Consider the following 18,207-nt stretch of genomic DNA (forward strand, 5'->3'; position numbering starts at 1 on the left):
TTCTGTCAGGACAGCTAGTACGTACGCACTACCGCGTGGAGTAGGTGACAATAAAATTAATGACTTAGATAACTTCATCAAGTATCGTATGAATCCTCGAGTCGAGTCAGACGGCGGCGGCCCCCCGCCCCCGCCCCCAGCGGCGGCTGCCGTCGGCCAGCGCGTCCGACAGCTGCTCCACGCGCTGCAGCAGCTCCTCCGTCGGCGACACCGCGCGCCCCGGGCAGCGCCGCGCCACGCCCGGGGACTGGCACTCGCAGTCGGGGCTCTGCAGCTGTGAGGCCCGGCGCCCGGGGCTCGGGGACGCGCGGCTGGGGCTAGAGCCCGCACATTTCAGCTGCAGGGGCGCACAACTGGAACTGGGGCCCGCGCAGGGCAACTCTACGGGCGCACAGCTTGAACTTGGCCCCACGCATGGCATCTTCACGGGTGCACAGCTCGCGCTGGGGCTGGCGGCCTGCAGCTGGCGCGGGGAGCGGCGCGGGCTGGCGGGGCCCGGCTGCAGCTGCAGCGTAGCGCGGCTCAGCCGCACGTGGCGCGCGCCCCGCAGCCCGCAGCACGCGGCCCGCGGGGGGGCGTCGCTGCCCGACTCGCGCCGCTCCGGCAGTTGGACGGACGTGTCACACATCCACGCCTTGCAGCGCTGCACATACACATAGGTACAGTTAAATTATTATCGTCATCATTACAAGGTGAACTAATGGTCCTATAGTTCACCATACCGAACAGAACAGTCCGCCATTTGCAATTGAAAGCAAAAGATTTCCAACAATCGGGATAAATGATAAATGATAAATGATGATAAATGATATTTATTTCTGTAAATAGATTATAAAATAACACTTTTACACGTCAATATTTCAAATAGCTAGATAGTTGGAAGATCAGAATCGCAACCATCCACGGTAACTCACGATCCTAACAATATCCATGTCGGTTCCAGATCGCCGGCCATCTTGGCCTGTCACCCATTACTCCAAAGTTAGTTATGATCCAAAAAGTATTTACATAATTGTAACACACCTTAGCAGCGGCCTCTTTGTTCCTCGACACTCGACATGCCGGAGGAGTGGAGGAACAGCTCGGCATCTCGCTGGGACTGGCGCTGCAGCAGGGCGGGCTCCTGGGCTTGGATGTGAAGCTGCGGTCGTCTCTGCTGGACTGGCACTTGGAGCACGGCGCCAGCTTCTCGCAGGTGGGGCACACGTGGGACTCGCTCTGTTGCTCCTCCAGGCGACGCTGAAGTATCTCCAGCAGAGCGTCCCTCTCCTTGAGTAACGCTTCTTGTTCTCTGTAAATACATTGTGTGTTGTGTTACCAGTTGTGGCTACAGATGTACCTATGTGTAAGTTGTAACAAGGTGTGTACCTGTGTTTGTCCCTCATCCTGCGCATCCACGTGCGCACGGCCCCGACGGCGCGGCGCGACTCCCCGCAGAGCGCGGCGCCGCGCGCGTACGCCTGCTCCAGGTGCGCCTGCAGCTCCGCCACCGCACTCGCCTTCTCTCTGCAACACATCGCGGGCACGTACGCATTCTAAGTAGTGGACTTTGTAAACTGTCACCTTGTGGCCAGTTGAGTGGACGGTGTGCACGCTTACGAGATTAAACATTAGTAACGGCAAAAAGTTGCTACGCATTACGATGTGCATGCTACGAAGTAGGCACAGCAGCTACGACTGTAGCATGTAACCGTGTAAAACAAGGGCTTATTTTAGGTCTAGAAACTGGGTATGGTATATCGGGTTAGAAACTGTTTGTAAACAATTAAAATAATTAGTTAGTAGTACCTGTAGCAGGCGTCGATCTGCTGCGTGTGCGCGCGCGTCCGGGCGAGTTCCTGGTCGAGCGCGCACACGTGTCGCTGCGAGTCCTCGAGCTGCGCGCGCCACAGCTCCACCTGCGCGCTCAGGTACGACACCTCGCTGCGCATCTTGCAGTTCTGTGCGCACAACACGAAATTAAGAAAACTTTGCAAATAATTATGAGCTAAGTTGTTACTATTGCAAACTGCAACGTTTGTATTGAATATCGTTGTGTGTTTATTTCCCATACTAAGTTATCATATCATTCCTCCCAATATAAGAGAAAGAGATATCGTCTTTTTTTCTTTCTTTGCATCCACACACACTTTAGTATAGAAGTTTGGTGAAGTACACACCCAAATGTGTACATTACTTTAAACTCTCACCTCTTTTATAATACTGTCCGCTTTATCCAGTTCTTCCTGAAGGCTCTGTATCTTCTCCGCTTGACACTCATTCTCTTGTTTGAGTTGGTTTATCAATTCTGTCTTCTCATCCAATAACGCTACACAGATTAATGCAATAGGTTGATTTTGGTGTAATGCAATAAGATACAAAATAAGTAGCTAAATTATTAAGTAGTACGAGTATTACGCACCTTTAGTGCGTCTCAGCTGCATAGACATAGCTTCGCACGTGTCTTCTTGCGAACGAGCCAATTCCTCCCGTATTTTTGATAACTGAAATCAATGTCATGCATATAATCTAGTAGCTTTCCTAAAGGCAGGTATACAAACGGTTTTAGTCTAGATATCTGCACTTACTTCTTGATGTTTCATCTCCATCTCTGCTTGGTACTTCAGGTCTGCTTCGGTCTTGAGTGCGAGCACGCCTTCCAAGCTACATAGCTTTTGTTGCAGATCGCCCATTTTTATCTGCAGTACATAGAATATTATATTAATGTGATATGAAGAGTGGACCCCCGAAGAAATGAACAAATGACGGACCAAACGGAGAGGGCAAACCAGCATGTATCAAAAAAATAGAAATGTGTCAAAGTAGATACAACTACACAAGCATTGAATGTACAATTAGTGAACATCATCATTGATACTCACACGCAGTCCCTCAGCTTCTTTCTTTAGCTTTATATTTTCCTCCTTCAAACCACAAGAGCATTCAAGCTAAAAAAAATAAAAAATAAATTAAACAAAATAAAATACAAATCAATTCAAAAACAATAAGCTGTTGTACAATGACTAGCAGGTCAACCAACTCCAATGTATATAGAGAATAAAAGTTAAAAATCTAGTAAAGAAAAGACAGAAAGGATTAGGCAAAGGAAAGGACCTGGTCACTGTAATGTGGGTAAGTTAATCCTTCGTCACCTACAGCGAGCAAGTCCTGCAGACGCAGGAGTTGTTCCGTGAGGTCCTGCAGGTCGTCCTGCACGGCTGGTACTGACGTCAACGAGTCCTCACTACGCTCCCACATACCCTGGTGCCAATCAAACAGAACAACCACTTGCAAACGTATTTATTTAACACAATAAATGTAATAGAAAGCTTCGATTTTCTTTATCTTGTTAGTACGGCCATCATAAAGCATTGTTAGTAGATATCTACCGAGTCGTGGTTCGTCGAGGTCGACGTGGTACTGTTCAAAAAGTTCGATATCTCCGTCTTCAAACCATCCACTTCTGATGCAATGTCCTGTAATATAAACAGAAGCAGAGGTTCCAGTAAAACCAGTCTACGTCCAGTACAGTGAATGAACCAATAGGATTTTACGCTTCAGTAGCGCCATCTAGCAAGTGTCAAATTATATCCTTAAAATAAATCTTTCATTTTGAAATGACATTAGGTAAGTACCTATTTAAGTAGGCAAATTATTCTCGAAAATGTAGAGGAACTTGGCTATAACATAAATTATACATACTTGGTATCTATCTATCGACCATTTCTGCTTATCTATCACAGTCTGTAGATGCCCGATTTGATCTGCTTTCTGTTTCTCCATGAGGCGCACATCCAAGTACGAACTACGAAGCATTTCTATTAAGTTCTCCTGTTTCGCAGTCTGTAAATTAACAATAAAACGTAATTGTACAAAGCACCTATTTGGGGATCATAGTGAACTGATGATATTTAGGTGTTCAAGGCCACGAGTAAAGAGACTTACCTCGTAAAAGCATTCCCTGTAAAGTTCCTCTATGACACTCAAGTTGTTCTCCAAAGTGGTCACTATTGCTCTCTGATCTTCCATCTAGAATGATTCCAAGTACATCATGACACCAATAATCCAAACAGGTATTTTGCGATTTAAGAAAATGATAATTAAAAGAAAAACGCGAGAGTTGAGACACATTTATTGTAGGTAGGTATAAGTCTTTATTATTTTAAATTAGGTTTATGTTCGTTAAATAAAAAGCTGAATTAGTACCGTTATAAACATACAGTTATTATAAATATTTTATTTAGCCGTTTAGTAAAGTTTATTAATAAATTGCAATGGATGTTTAACTGAGAGTTCACTCACCGGCCTGTCTGTGACGACACACACGTCATGCTTCACAACCTTGCAGCAGTCTGCAATCTTGCGCAGAGTCTGATTCTGGAGACATGTTTGTTATCATTATTTCTCTTTGGAAATACAAGTTAATATTAACCGAACAAATGGCTAATTCAGAGCTGAACAGAGATATTATAGTAAAATTACCAGGAAATAAATTTCTAGACCACTTTTGCACGTAACGTTTTAAGCATCTTAACTGACACGAGAGAAGATACATACTTATAACCAATCAAGTTTGCAATCACTCCTAAACTCATTCATTCACTTTAAAAACACTTATAGGTTGATTAAAACCAAACGTGTCGTTAAGTGTCCACATATAGAGAACTGTATAAATCTCTTTTCCAGACATTATGCCTGTACAGTACCCATACGGGGATAAAAGCATCCTGGACCTTACCTCCTTGGTCTTCCTGTCAAGCTCCTTCTTCAGTTCATTAGCGCGGTCTGTGAGCGTAGCGATGCGTTCCTCGGCCACTGCTAAACTGTCCGCCTGCACTCCTATAGTTTCCTCTTTATTCTGCAACTGTTAGCAATTTGGTATTTAGTAAAGAAATAAAATAAATTATAAGTAGCTACTTGGATACAGAATTACTTACTATCTGTAGAGTAGCTAGTAGTTTACTGTGATAGAAGGACGCGTCGCAAGTTGCGTTTGAACTGTCAATTAGACTGCAGGTGGCGCCACTGTCCTGTTGAGGTATTAAATTTAATATTAGTTTAACGCGTCTTCCTTAACTATTTTTGTTTTGTCTATGTCGAGCAGTGGCCATAAGCGGGCTGACGATGATGATGACGAATTGTTAATATGCTTATCTAAGTAAAAACTACAACGATGGCAAATAATGTACAATTACGAATATACGATGATAATGGCCACCCGGAGTGTAGTGAAGTCCTACACTCTGTTTTTACACAAACACACTGTTTTGTCTTAAACTTGGCGCATTCTGATTCGATGGCTTCGGTTCTCTCCGTCACAAAAAACGTACACAGCTGCTCAAAACACCCTCTATCCGAACTGAACATGATTAATACCATATGTTCAGGTATTTATTTATTTATCTTTACGCACACTCGTTCAATACGATGCGTGAACTGCGCTGTGTAAAATTAAACTGACGCGTTACATACTACAAACATGAAGAATGTTACGATACATTTCAGCTGCGGATAGTTATTAGATACTGTCATTACTTTCAACTAGAAGTAATATTTATCTACAGCAATTCTTTCATGAAACTACAAGACCTTTTGAAATGAATCTCCTTTGCTATGGAACTATTCAGCTACCTAACGAGTTAATCTCTCTTGTAAGTAACATTAGCACAGACTCTCAGACATTGATTTTTTTAAGGGGGTGGGGGGAATATCATCGACAGGGAATATCAAACTCTTACTGACTAAAATCCACCCTGTTCCTACTCCTGCTTTTCGAGCCAGAGCCCCAGTAAACCTACTAGGTAGTCCGCAGCTCCGAAATTCACATTCCCTCACTTTTCTCATTCACGGAACCAGGAAAAACACATGTCAGATTACCTTAAGGTATTCAGGGGACACTTACATACACTGGTATCTAAATCCTTGACAACTACTCATATGTCATATGCAAGACATAGAAATGCTCCACTCACACCATTAAAAAGTATCAAAGTTAATTAAGTAGCCAGCGCTAGCAATTAAACTCTGTTTATACACAAACTCGCCATCAAACGAGTATCATCTCATCAGCGATAAAGATGGCCAATATATCTCCAACGCATGCCTATACATAGCCGAGCAGGAAATCGTTAAAAAGGGTACGATAGTTAAAAGCCAAATATTCGTAATTGAGGTCGCGATAAAATTGATCAAAGGTGGTCGTGAGAGCTCCTTCTGAAATGGGTTTACCCAGTGGCGTAGCGTGAGTATCGGCCGCCCGGGGCGGAAGACAATTTTGCCGCCCCCTTATTTAGGTATTTTAATTTAATGTATACTATACATTACATACATTCATAATAGAGAACTTTTCGGCAAGAACAGTCATGAATCAGAGCACTCCCCGCGGTATAGGCGATGGAAAATGCACAACGAAGCTACATCTCTACGCATTGCCAAAGTGTCAAGTCGGTTTTAAATTTCCTGACACTCAACAATCCGATTCGCACGCCTCTGAACGCGTTCTAGAGGATGAACCTGGTACTGGGGTGCCACAGATGAGAGTAGTATTCCATATGGGGCTGAACCTGCGCCTTATTATATAGAAGCAGGCTGGAGTGCAATACTGCTTTGATCTGTTGAGCACACCAAGCTTTTTGAGACTAGCCTTATCCTCTAGATGGCCACGGAACTGGACGTCGTTTGAAATGTTGATGCTAAGTATTTCAATTCCAATACCGGGGCTGCGGCTCGAAAAGTAGGAGTAGAAACGGGGTGGCTTTTAGTAAGGCGGGAAAAGTCATAGGATGATTTCCAATACCGGCTGAGGCAGTCAGAGGGGTACTTTGAAACTGAGGTGAGACGACCAACGGCAGTTTCTTAACGGTAAACACGCAGACCTGTGTCTTAGTAGGGTTAAACTGGACCAGATTAAGTTCACCCCAATCTGAGATTCTCCGCAAAGAAGTCTCGATTTCAGACACAAGTCTGTTTCGGTTCTCGGCATCACCTGTACTGTTATCCGCATAACAATGAATGCCGCTGATTTGCAACATATATTGATATGGAGGAGGAACAAGGTAGGTAGCACGCAGCCTTGAGGGACACCTGCGTTTACAGACAGAGAGTCGAAGCATTCCTCGTCGACAACGACCTTAATGCTTCTGTCTGCAAGGAAGCAGGGTACGTGCTTCCTTGCAGACAGACTTCGCACAATTTCTCGGGAAGCCCATAGGAAGAAAGTTTCGAAAGAAGCGCTTTATGCCAAACCCGGTCGAAGGATTTCGCCACGTCCAAGCTAACTACCAACGCTTCAACCGGATTTTTTCTCAGGGGGAAAATCATCCAATGACTTCTCTCGCCAGGGCAAGGCAAGAGGGAGTGTCAGACTCTTACTGACTAAAAAAACCACCCCGTTCCTACTCCTGCTTGTCGAACCGGAGCCCCGGTAAACCCGCTAGGTAGTCTGCAGCTCCGGATTAGCATCAGCCCTACTGGGCCCCATCTGTGGTGATCTGATGGCGTACTTTGAGGCGCGCGCGGAACGCAACGCCGCACGCACGGGGTGGTTCTGGTCGGGCGACGAGCTACCCTCACTCGCCGTCCGCAGACCCGCACTTATGGTGGCCGGAGATCGTCCCGCGATCCCCGACGCCCGGAGTCAAATCTTTCGCGTCTAGCTGGGGCCTGAGGAGGTTCGTTCCCTCACGCGTCCCGCCTCCTCCTTAGCCAGCATGACTGCTTCGCAGAAGGAGGAGACGGCATCCCAGTCCCCCTCGCTCCGCACCATGGCCTGAACCAAAGCTGGACGCGAGAGGTCGCCGTCGCCGATCATTTCCTGAGGACACGATGGTTTTCAGCCCACGCAGGGCAGACCGCAACCGTGTCTTCCGGGCGGTCTTCGCAGTGATGACACCCGCCCAATCAGAAACAGGAACCTACCGAAACTCCCGTGTCCGGTAAGCACCTGCGTCAGGCGGTAGGTTTTCGAAAAGAGGGAAGTTATGGCTATCGGTCTGAAGTTGGACGGATTTGTTCTATGGCCTTTGTTAGGGATCGGGTGGACCAAGGCCGTCTTCCATGATTTCGGGAATACGCCTAAAGAGTAAGCTCATTTTAATCGGTCCAAATTTGTACAGTCGACTTTGTCTAAAGGTTCCCTCTCGGGGCAGGACCACTCGCTAAAGGTTCCATCCCCACTATCACTACTTTCTCCGATCTCTAGTTGCGAAAAAATATAAAATTGTTGAAATATTCACAAAATATTTATTGTTTAATTTTGCCGCCCCCTAAAAAGTGCCGCCCGGGGTTGGCCGACCCCTGCCGCCCCCACTACGCTACGCCACTGGGTTTACCTACTCAAGTAACGACTGTGGGGCTAGAGAATGGAACGGCGCCGGTCGTGTTTTATTTACTAGTTCAGAATGTGTATGCTCGTAAAAATTACACGTTGTAAACGTAAACTGTGGAAGGTATCTTCTAAATTATAACATTCTTGAAGGTGTTGTGTTGTTATTTCCATAATGTTCAGTCTATAATATAATAGGGAAGATGACTATTGGAAGATTATTTGAAAATATTAAACACATATTTTCGATTTATCGATTTGCAATATCGCGTGACTAAGTAGTTGTTCTAAGTAGTTGTTCTAAGTAGTTTTTATACGTAGAGATTACGTATTTGGTCCCATTCCTAAAATTTTATTCATATCATCCAAGTATTATTATCATATAGGTATGGCAAAATAAAAAAATACGTGTCTAATATTTTTTCATTACTTAACTGTCGGACTAAATAGATTTTTAACTTTCACACTCCGTCATCATCCCTATTGTTTTTATGATCATTCAACGGAACGTAACTAGGACCTTAGATGTAACTTAAAGCACATCTGTTTCTGGAATCCAGAGGATTTAGGTTCGTAATTATAAGCTCTTGGAGTGGTTGGAAACTAATCGAGTATACTGGTGAGAAATACGTAAATGTTTATAAAACAAAAACGTTAATACACTTTAAAGCAAAGCTGCTTCGATCCTCCCAGAAAAATCAAAATAAACGCTAATTTAACCATGTTCCTGAGCAAATGGTTTGGACAATTAATTGCCAAAAAGTACGAAAAATCTAACAAGTAGAAACTAACAGATTTGCATGTACCCATTAGATAGGTACACCTATATAAGCCTATCCATTCTGGAACTAAGCATTATAATATGTTTTATGAATTAAACACCAACAAATTCGTACAATTCGTGTTATTTCACGGCAATCTCAAAACATTACCCGTTCACCATCAACCATAATCAAAAAACAAAACCTGCCAACCAGATCCATCGCTCAATGTGTTAGCTGGATAACAACGGCACAACACTAGAAACACTTACTTTGGTAACATCACTAGCGTCCGAGTCCCCGCACATCAAGAGTCCATTGAACATCATGTTACACTGCACAACAACTTTATTGACAAACAGTCTACAACATACTACAACGTGCGCGTACGCAGCGCTCTGCACGGGAATGGATGCGCCGGCGACGGTGCACGCGATATATTTAGAATCCTCGTAAATAGTCATTTTTGAAGGGACGGTGGCGGTGGCCCACTTTGTTCTTTATTCTCAAAGCTGCACCCGTTAGGGAGACAGCGTGTTTCATATATTATTAACTTAATTAAATATGTAAACATATTTTTGCTACGTCTCATTACAGAGACATTAATTCAAAGATAAATACGTTACAAGAAAACTTGTCAACCTATCCAGAACCAAGAAAAAAACAGAAGTAAACGTACAGATTACTATTTGAGGTATAACCAATAAACAAGTAAAAGACAGCATGGGTTCCTTCAAAAACGGATTATGTTTGTTTAGAACAAATCAATAGAACTTTGTTTCCAGAAAAATCCACATGATTGTAAAAGAATCACCCTGTAAAGTGTGCAGGTAGTTCATTAGTTAAAAAGATCGCATGGCGAGCGGTTTCCGACGGCGACGTCCGCTCGTTTCGTCACAACACGGGATAAACATAGACCAACACTTCGGGATTATCGGGATTATGTCGTTAGCGTCGGATAAGGAACGCAACACCGATTTTAATGGACGAACGAGTTACAACTGTTACAAATAACTGATTGAACAAGGCAGTAGCAACATCGTACCGGTTCGTTTGTTTATCCTGTACCTACGTCACCACTCACCACTACTGTGTCGAATAAAGTATCAACTTCAATACAGATAGTTCGGAATCATATCGGATCGGTAGAAGTGCATATTACGGCACGTATTGACACTGCACAATGTACACTCAATTTTCATCACGCTTTTAAGTCCTATGTAACTGGGAACCTATTGCCATATACCGGACACAATTTTAGACACCATATTACTAATGAGAAGTTTTCGAAAAACCAGAAAAGGCCTAGTAATTCTTTCCCCGTTCCGATAATCGAACCAGAGACACCTTGCTCGGCAGTTGCACTTGCGACCACTCGACCAACGAGACAGTTGGAATTTGTGCATAATTAGCAAAATATTCTGAATATAGTAGGTAGCTATTTCTAAATCTTAATTGTTTCCATAGTATTTGGTTGGTTCACCTTTAGGTTTCTCATCTTGGTGCAAGAATTACAGTTCAGGCCTTTCCGTAGTTGGCTAAAACAAAACATAACATTAAAATGTCTGACAGTAACAAGGTCCACATAGGTGTACTTAAATAGTGATAAATCACTTACCAGAAAAACTCCGACGGCGTTTGGTTGCACTAAAAGAAATAAATACTTAAAGTCATTTTTTGTCGATAATAGATTACCTATAAGCTACTAGAGTTCTCGATCACGAATATTATTTCATCCAAGGGAGAGTAGTATGTACGGGCATTGTTTAAACAAGTATTAAAATACTTAAATATAGCATAAATTCACTACGTGTTGAAACAATGTGGACTAACCCTCCGTTCCTCCGAGCGGTCGGTGTAGCAGCTCCTGCAAGCAGGTCGACGATATAAAAACTTCCACAAGTCGTTAACGTTCCAAATGTGACATCTTGCGGTCACCTAGCTTATACAGTTACAATCTCAAGATAAATAATAAACTAGACGATCGCATAGAAAGAGATATTATTACTATGGATATTACTGTACACAGTATGGAGATAACTCATATGATTTAAACGAAACTACAAGTGGTACTCGTTCACAGAAGCATAATACAACTAAATATTACAACGTAAAAAAAAAAAAAATTCAAACATAATAAATGATGAAATTAATCAAGTATTCAATTCTGTGGGATCAATTTTTCTAGACCACAGAAAAGCTGTAATATTGGAGGTTGTCTAGGAATGCGCGGCTGTTCCAATGCTATATTTCTAAAAAGTGTTCAAATTTGCTCAAAGAGAATAATGCACGCTCGTATATTGTCAGCTAAGATGATAACAAATGTGGTTTAAATTAGAGTCATCAGAAGTTTCCCCATACGGTATATATTAATCAAATTATCTATTTGAAACTTTCTAAAAAATCTGTTCATCCCTCGGTAAAAACTATTCAAATCCGTTGATTTACAGAATATAGGGAGACATTCTTAAAAAAGATAGGATAAAACTATAAGTAACATGATGGATATAGGTAGGAAGTTGGGTGTAACTCACTTAGGACTCGAACAACAACTCTTGGCTTCATCGTTAAAGTATATCTCTTCAACGCATTCGCAATTAAACTCCTCTTTAGGACATTCACAGTCGACCTTCTCTTTGTGACATATTTTACAGAAGATCTCCTCTTTAGGACATTTACAGTGGACTTTCTCTTTATGACATTTTTTACAGAAGATCTCTTCTTTAGGACATTTACAGTGGACCTTCTCTTTATGACATTTTTTACAGAAGATCTCTTCTTTAGGACATTTACAGTGGACCTTCTCTTTATGACATTTTTTACAGAAGATCTCTTCTTTAGGACATTTACAGTGGACCTTCTCTTTATGACATTTTTTACAGAAGATCTCCTCTTTAGGACATTCACAGTGCACCTTCTCTTTATGACATTTTTTACAGAAGATCTCCTCTTTTGGACATTTACAGTGGACCTTCTCTTTATGACATTTTTTACAGAAGATCTCTTCTTTAGGACATTTACAGTGGACCTTCTCTTTGTGACATTTTTTACAGAAGATCTCCTCTTTAGGACATTCACAGTGCACCTTCTCTTTATGACATTTTTTACAGAAGATCTCCTCTTTAGGACATTTACAGTGCACCTTCTCTTTATGACATTTTTTACAGAAGATCTCTTCTTTAGGACATTTACAGTGCACCTTCTCTTTATGACATTTTTTACAGAAGATCTCTTCTTTATGGCATTTACAATCAACCTTGTCTTTATTACATTTACAATCTTGTTTATTTTTTCGCTTGGCGGGACATTCGCGCTGGGCAAAATTCAATAGTCCTCGTTGGTAGCCACCTTCTCCACAGCATCGACTTGAATCTGCAGACTTTTGACACGGTGGTGGACGCTGGCCCGGACAGCTGGGCTCTTTTTGACACGGTGGTGGACGCTGGGCCGGACAGCTGGGCTCTTTTTGACACGGTGGTGGACGCTGGGCCGGACAACTGGGCTCTTTTTGACACGGTGGAGGACGCTGGCCCGGACAGCTGGGCTCTTGGTTGGGACAACGTCGAGGAGACCCTTGCAGGGGACAACCTGGGGTTGATTCTTGCCAGGGACAATCTCGGGGAGACTCGAACGAGCACTCTCTAGGAGAAGCCTGACAGGAAGAATTCTTGGAATCATTACAACGCGTAGTCTTTAGAGATCCCCTTGGAGTGCAGAAGACAGTATTGTTTGACTGGTCTTTCGAGAACGAAGCGTTGTGTTTCTGGAAATGGCACTCTAGGTCTGCTATCGAGGAATCAGACACCAGAGCCGAGACTGAACAGGACTGTGAACAAACGATAACTACATTTTAGTGTTAGAACTTAGATTATAACCAGATTTTCAAAAACTATTAAAGTTGATGGATTTGAGGAAATTCTGCTGGTGACGGTACGCGCATAGATGCCCATTAAAAGATGACTAGTTCAACTAATGCGTTTGGAGAACCCTACGGCAATATGGTACTGTTTACTGTTTTACATGGGTAAACCATACTTATAAAACACTAGTCACACATCGAAGTAGGTAGCGTAGGTACATTACGCGTGAATGGATGAATATTATAATTAGTACCGTGTAACTATACATAATTATAGACACTCTGACTGAGCATTCGCCACGGTTAATTGCAGCCTGAGTCACTAACGGGACGGACATCAAAGCGAGATGTGAAACAAAATAAAACGCACTCTTTCTATGAAGGATATGTTTGGCGTGGACGAGGCGACCCCGCACAGCGGCGCGCAGCTCACGTTAGGAGTCGAAGTCCTCGGCTCAGCTCCAGGGCACTTCACAAACAAAATAAATAAATAAATTCACAATAGCGACTCTTTTTACATACAACCACTGTTCACAACTGTACCTGCCATAATTTACTTTAATTTCATTAAAGTCAGCATTCATAACGTACATACTAAATAAAAACCCAATGTATTCTGCATATTACTTTAAAATCATTTCGTTCTATAAGTACCCATTTATTTTCAAACCCAGGCTAAATTGTGAGGAATACAAATATGAATAATAAAGCGGTCCAAACACAAGATACTGAGGAGTAAATCAGTTTAACAAACGCCCGTTGCTTATAAATTTATATAATGATCAAAGTGTTGGTTAATATTGTGGACTGTCTTACCTTGCCAGTTGCTTACTGTAGATGTGAACACTTGGTAAATAATAAACTAATGAAATAAAATAAATTAGAGTCAACGAGAACAATATTCAGGCACCAATTTAAAAAATCTTGTAACAGATACGACTGTTGGTTTTGGAATTTAGAGAACTGAATCTTACTTACCTCAATTTAAATTAGAAAATTCTCCTGACTGCCTAACATTGTTGTTAAATAAGTATTTCTAAATGTTCTGGTAGATACTTCATTATTTGAACACATCGTACAGTAGGTGGAGATCCAACGACATCGATGTATGTCAGGTAACCAACATACCGTAGTACTATACATTACCAAGTGACAGTTGTCGAAGGTATCTATTTATATATTATTTCTTATATTATAGAAGACACATAATAAATTATGGAAGATACCTGTAGCTTATGTCTCTTCGCAAAACCATTAGATTTCCTATAAAATACCTTAAACATTAATTTGTAGGTTACCTGCGGCAACCAACTAGAATTTAGTTTAACTAATGATAGTTATTACTCAAAGACGCTTACTTATTGAAATGTAACAGCACTTAGACAATCGTTACATTTTATTACAACTTCATATAATTTGCCTTAGTCGAGCACAAACAATAGTAAACATAAATAAACACATCTACAAAATAGGTCTATTAGGCCCCTTACGCACTAGCGGTTGGCCAGCGGTAGCCGGCCTAGGCGATTCGTATCGCCGGACGCGGGTACCGAAGCAGTTGTAGCACGGTTGGAAAAGCGGCTAGCCGCGCGATTGCCGCTAGTGCTTAATGGAGCTAACTGTCTAAGCTCTACTAAACTTCTTCTAAAACTGCTGCAAAGTCAAAAATCTTAACTAAACGTACGTTTAATAGGATAAACCGTAAGAATAATAATAAAGAGGTTAGTCGATATTGATGGATTCATCGTTGGAGAGGTTGATGTTGGTCCGACAGTCGTACGGCCGCAGCGCGGTCTCCCGCAGCGGCACGTCGCGCTTGCGCCGCGGCTGCGCGCGCACGCATGCGATCGTCACCGAGTCGTACGACACGGACGACCCGTGCGGACACTCACCGTCGCCGCTCACGTAGTCTTTCGACTTCAGGCTTGTCACTTCCGAGTTGTCCTTTATCTGCGAAATTCATATCACGCTGCAGCGTAAACCAGGCGTGAGCACACGACTAGGTAGGTAAACAGTCCAATGTCGGAGGATACCTTGGCCTTGGCCAGCTTGAGCTGCCGCCGCATCTCCTTGATGATGTCGTCCTTGAAGAGCGCGCGCATGTTGGCGTCCCGGCACTGCTCGTCGAGCGCGGCGCACACGCGGCGCATGGCGTGCATCTCCTCCGACAGCGTCACGTTCACCTTGCGCAGCGCGCGGATATTGTCGCTGCTTGACTACGGAGAACAACTGCTAATATACATCCAAGTGCACACTCATCTTTTTTAAATACGTATCGAGTTTTTATCAGCTTTCATCACATTCATACATACAGCCACATCATCATAACAATAAAGTAAGTAAGAATTTCTGGTCGTTTAGTTATCCTAAAAATATAAAAACAGTTTGACACAGGCATTCGAAGAAGATTTTGTCAAAAACTCATTGTTTACTACTTAAATGGGGAATACCAGACCTTGAGGTTGGTCTCCATCTTCTGTATGCGCTCCTGGTACTTGAGCGTCTCGTGGCGCAGCAGCTCGCTGATGTCCTTCACCGGCTCCCACTCGCCACACTAAGTCAGCCACATGAACATGCACATACAGGGATACTTTACATTTACATATTATTACTAGCCATAAATGGGCCAATTCAATATTAGGCTATTTGCAAAGGCTTGTATCGACCATTGAAAGGGATTGGGGTTTATCTACTGATAAAAAGATGTTACTTGGACTGTAAGTATTAATATAAAAACGTGAGTATCATGTGTTTGGACCGAATTAAACGAGCTTTATATTGAAGTGAATAGTAAGTCCGTACCTCAGTCCCCGTGCAGCACATGCCGGCCATCACCTCGGCATCCTTCTTCGGCACCTCTCTACGGACAGGGAAACCCAGCGAAACATTAGTAGCACCTGCCGCTATATCGTGCCATAACTATTTCAACCAATAAATATTGTCAACCGAACGACATAAAAAAGACAAATGTTATGTGTTCCTATAAAGTATTTTTGTTTCCCGGATTTCATCTGTCGCGCGCGTGATATCTATCGCAGGATGTTGCTGCAGGGCACTATTTCTGTCGTCATGTGACGCGCCGCGGTGGCAGGTGGGAGGCAAGTACTCACGGCCTGTGATACTTGCAGCTTGACATCTCCTTCCTAAGGTTCATGATGGTCTGCTCGTATGCTTGAGCATCTTTATTCAGCTGTCTTATCTCTCTGTAATCAGGGACCACGGGAACTATTATTATAAGCATACGTTGGTACCTAAGTAGTAGCCTGCCAGTACAACCTCCACGTTACCTTTCCTTGGCCATGTTCTCCTTGTGCAGCGACTCGTTTAACAGCTTCAGTTCCGATACTTTGCTGCATATTATGTTCTTCGAACCTCTCTGTAGCAACGTCACAATATTGATATATTTATATCAGTAACATGTTACAACATTCTAAGCTCTATTGCCAAGTGCAGTCGTTTCAAGATCAGAAAACATAATTAGTATGTCTACGAAATATTGTTACTGCAATCACATGATAAAGGTGAAAAGAAAAACACAGTAGACTTGATGTTAATACAATATAATGGAATTATTCTCCAAAAAATACAATAGTAGATAAAAAATAAAATAATACAATAATAGAGAGTTATGTTATTCTGTAATGCCGACTGATTTTATATCGATTCGTCTCTTGTTTGTAGCTGCGTGGTTTCCAGTCGCCGCGCTCCATCTTGTTCGGTCGCCTGTAGGACGGTGCCAAACATTTAGCGTACACACATTATTCAACAAACAGACAGATATTTACGAAACAAAGTATCATCAAGACTTACCATTCGACTGAGCCGAAGATATCAGATTCGGTGACTTCAGAGAACTGTATCCCGGCGAGGGTGCACTTGTCGTTCTCCCGGAGCCTGCGCAGCACCTCCAGCAGGCCGCGCAGGTCCGAGTCTTTGCGCACGAGGCGGCCGCGCAACGCAGAGCACTCCGCGCGGAGCTCGGACACCACCTGACCGACACCAAGCCGCAATGTTAGTAGACTGAAACATACTGCCTACTCTACTCTCTACTTCTGCTAGCCTTTCTCCGAATACTCAGTAGCTCCCGAAATGTAAATGTGTAGCAACTACTTAACATAGGTTCCGGCGCCCAATCAGGTGGTGTTCGAGACTATAGTTCAACAACCTCAAAACGAATCAACTAACGCAATGAAAACATTGGTAACTTAAGCAGATACCTACAAACAAGATTACCTATAGTACCTAATTATCTTTTTTTTCATTTAATGAAGATATAATCGACGTCTTTTATTTAATAATACTCATTATTTGGGGATGGGTAACACTAGTGCAAAGAAAAGTGGATCAAGAGATCCCATTAACAGCAAAAGAATGCATTATTAGGTACCTATATTTATTTATTATCTCCATGTGTGCATACCTCGCTGTTCTTCTGGCGTTCCATCATAAGTTTGGTGGTGGCCTCCGTCTCCAGCTCCTCCACAGCCCGCGCCAGCAGTGTGTTCTGGCCCACCAGGTCACTCACCCAGGACCGAAGTAGATCCACTTGTTGCTGTCGTGGAATAATGAAGCATTGATGATGATTCAGTTGAAATAAATTACCTTTTCTAAACTCGCCTGGATGTCCAGAGAATTTAGATAGTTAAATTATGTAAGGGAAACTAAAGTTTTACAATCTAGTCGTCACCGAAACGCCACATGTCCCTCTACAAATTTATGAGGTGCAGTTATGTGAAAACCTAGAGGTTCTGGCCAACAGAAGTTCTGGTCAGTGGGGCGTGGAGCAACAGCCACCTGCCCACCTAAGACTGAATGCGCTGTCTACATTGGACCCAAATACTCAAACATCTGACCTGCATTTTAGTAATGCCACAGGCCCTGTCTAACTGTTCCAACTTCTCCTCATACAGACGCTGAATGTCCTTGAGGATGTCGAGTGTCGGTCCCTCCTTGCACACGCACAACCCCGGGTCCCTCTCGGCTAACTCACACTCCCCCACACCGGGATCCATTATGAAATAAATTGATATTAAATCGTGTATCTAAAGATGCTGTTGCATTGTAAAAAATGAGCGAAAATAAGGTTCCATCACTTCAGATAGGCTGACGCTTTTTTTCTTGCGTTTGTTCCATGACGTTTTATATTTGTAACTGACAGAACAATTAAACAAGAACAGGAGAAAGGAAGGCCAGTACCAAATGTTTTATGTTCATATTTCGACCAAAAAGTTTTGTTGCAGTTGGATCACATTCTTCTTGTTGCAGTCTTCTTGATGAAATTATCC

General features: G+C 42.8%; 1 protein-coding gene across 48 annotated transcripts; it reads right to left on the minus strand.

Moving 5' to 3' along the window:
* Positions 1 to 68: 68 nt before the first annotated feature.
* On the minus strand, positions 69 to 18,098 carry LOC118273279 (uncharacterized). Of its 48 annotated transcripts, none has more exons than XM_050693540.1 (28): positions 17,776 to 18,098; positions 17,343 to 17,474; positions 16,210 to 16,298; positions 16,033 to 16,125; positions 15,725 to 15,782; positions 13,293 to 13,391; positions 12,263 to 12,889; positions 12,035 to 12,091; positions 11,807 to 11,920; positions 11,598 to 11,692; positions 10,897 to 10,930; positions 10,682 to 10,710; positions 10,547 to 10,601; positions 4,917 to 5,009; positions 4,718 to 4,843; positions 4,282 to 4,356; positions 3,925 to 4,008; positions 3,682 to 3,822; positions 3,369 to 3,455; positions 3,094 to 3,240; positions 2,862 to 2,927; positions 2,568 to 2,678; positions 2,402 to 2,483; positions 2,190 to 2,308; positions 1,789 to 1,940; positions 1,369 to 1,506; positions 1,024 to 1,291; positions 92 to 643 (listed from the first exon to the last, which is right to left on the minus strand). In XM_050693540.1, the coding sequence occupies exons 1-28, from the start codon at positions 17,932 to 17,934 to the stop codon at positions 107 to 109; spliced, it is 3,867 nt and encodes a 1,288-aa protein (XP_050549497.1). In that variant the 5' UTR covers positions 17,935 to 18,098; the 3' UTR covers positions 92 to 106. The 48 variants fall into 48 exon arrangements, with proteins under 48 accessions (XP_050549516.1, XP_050549522.1, XP_050549497.1 ...); XM_050693508.1 differs by having other exon boundaries at positions 11,807 to 11,977; XM_050693536.1 differs by having other exon boundaries at positions 11,807 to 11,863; positions 11,978 to 12,091.
* Between the last annotated feature and the right edge of the window lie 109 nt (positions 18,099 to 18,207).

This window comes from Spodoptera frugiperda, chromosome 1 (assembly GCF_023101765.2).
Source record: "Spodoptera frugiperda isolate SF20-4 chromosome 1, AGI-APGP_CSIRO_Sfru_2.0, whole genome shotgun sequence".
Taxonomy (NCBI): domain Eukaryota; kingdom Metazoa; phylum Arthropoda; class Insecta; order Lepidoptera; family Noctuidae; genus Spodoptera; species Spodoptera frugiperda.